Source organism: Balaenoptera acutorostrata, chromosome 8 (genome assembly GCF_949987535.1).
Source record: "Balaenoptera acutorostrata chromosome 8, mBalAcu1.1, whole genome shotgun sequence".
Classification (NCBI taxonomy): Eukaryota; Metazoa; Chordata; class Mammalia; order Artiodactyla; family Balaenopteridae; genus Balaenoptera; species Balaenoptera acutorostrata.
In genome coordinates this window covers 27,191,242-27,193,272 of record NC_080071.1, presented here as the reverse complement: position 1 = coordinate 27,193,272, position 2,031 = coordinate 27,191,242, and the positions used below count along the sequence as shown (strand labels likewise).

General features: G+C 39.2%; 1 protein-coding gene across 1 annotated transcript; it reads left to right on the top strand.

Moving 5' to 3' along the window:
* Positions 1-299: 299 nt before the first annotated feature.
* LOC103020524 (40S ribosomal protein S4, X isoform-like) lies at positions 300-1,088 on the top strand. Its single transcript, XM_007183208.2, has one exon. The coding sequence runs from the start codon at positions 300-302 to the stop codon at positions 1,086-1,088; it is 789 nt and encodes a 262-aa protein (XP_007183270.2).
* Positions 1,089-2,031: the final 943 nt, after the last annotated feature.

The following is a 2,031-nucleotide window of genomic DNA, read 5'->3' as shown; positions in this document are numbered from 1 at the left end:
TACAACTGTGTTTTATTAGGTAACTCAGGAGAATGAATTAGAGAGAGGGTCTCGAAGAAAGGAGACCAAATGAGACAGTTGAAATATCCTAGAAAAAAGTTATAAAGCTCTGAATGAAAACAGTGGCAGCCCTGGGGATGGAGAGTAAAGATATTAAGGAAATAAATCAACAGGTACTTAAGTGGGTGTGAGGGGGAACCCTGAATCTAGGATTTCTAATTTGGGAGACAGTATGGATGATGGTACCAGTAACCAGGGATAGAAATATAAGAGGAACTCTTTTCGTGCCTAGTGCTGCCATGGCTTGTGGTCCCAAGAAGCACCTGAATTGTGTAGAAACTCCAAAGCATTGGATGCTGGATAAACTGACTAGTGTGTTTGCTCCTTGTCTGTCTACAAGTCCCCACAAGCTGAAGGACTGTCTCCCCCTAATCATTTTCCTAAGGAACAGACATAAGTATGCCTTAACAGAAGATGAAGTAAAGATCTGCATGCAGGGTTTCATTAAGATTGATGGCAAGGTTCGCACTGATATAACCTACCCTGATGGTTTTATGGATGTCATCAGTATTGACAAGACTGGAGAGAATTTTCGTCTGATCCATGACACCAAGGATCGCTTTGCTATTCATCATATTACACCTGAGGAGGCCAAGTATAAGTTGTGCAAACTGAGAAAGATCTTTGTGGGCACAAAAGGAATCCCTCATCTGGTGACCCATGGTGTTCATCCCATCAGCTACCCTGATCCCCTCGTCAAGGTAAATGACACCATTCAAATTGATTTGGAGACTGGCAAGATTAATGATTTTGTCAAATTTGACACTGGTAACCTGAGCATGGTGACTGGAGATGTTAACCTGGGAAGAATTGGTGTGATCACCAACCAGAAAAGACATTCTGTTTCTTTTGATATAGTTCATGTGAAAGATGCCAGTGGCAACAGCTTTGCCATCTGGCTCTCCAACGTTTTCATTATTGGCAAAAACAACAAACCATGGATCTCTCTTCCCCTGGGAAGGGGTATCTGCCTTACCATTGCTGAGAAGAGAGACAAGAGACTGGCGGCCAAACAGAGCAGTGGATAAAATGATCTCTAGGTGACATGATTGGGAAAGTCTTTGTACTTAATTAAAGATAATAATACATTAAAAAAGAAAGAAAAATACAAGAGGAATATCAGATATGCAGCCACTCAGTGGTAAATATTGAGTGCCTACCATGCACCTGGCAAAAGTACATGGTTCTAAGGACACAAAGATTCCTTCTTGACCTCTGAGTGCTCAATACCTGGCAGAGGAGCTCATAGACAAAATCGATTACCTAGATAAACAATTCCCTCCATCACAGCTAACTTTTAAGAGAACAGAATTTCTCTCACTGGCCTGATTAAAGGTAAAGAAAGAAAAACAACTTCACAATCAAACTTCAAATCTGGAATACCATCAATTGATCTTAATTGTGGTACTCAGATAAGGAAACTATATTAAAGTGTTCTATGCAGATTAAAATCATGATCCAGATCACAAAATCCACCTCTATGCTTTATATTAAGCATACGACATGAAGAAATACAAGAAACAAATTAGATTTCTCCTTTAGGCAAATTTTTTAACGAGCTTAGTCCCGTGGCTTGCTATTAATGCTAGTGACTGGCTTCTTTGAAACGAGGCGTGCATTTTCTTCCTTGTTCATATAGTCAGCTTCCTGTTTAGTATTCATTATTCACGTCTGTTTTTATCAAAGAGCACTATTACATGAAACCATGATCCAAGCATGTTTGGCTCTAATTTTTATCTCTGGAGGGAAGGAAATTATACACCCTTATTATACTGGTATATGATTGTTACGTACACATATGATCATAGTGCATATGTGTTTCTTCGTATTGGAAGGTGGTGTTATTTAATTCGGTCGTTAGGCTAAAGAACCTTGTCTTAGTCACACTTGTCTTAGTTTAGAACATCAACATGCCATTGAAGAAAGGCCATTTGCCTTGTAAATAAACAGTAAAAACAAGTTTTGATCACA

Coding starts and splice junctions, on each gene's coding strand:
- LOC103020524 (XM_007183208.2), top strand. CDS start 300: ATGGCTTGTGGTCCCAAGAAGCACCTGAATTGTGTAGAAACTCCAAAG.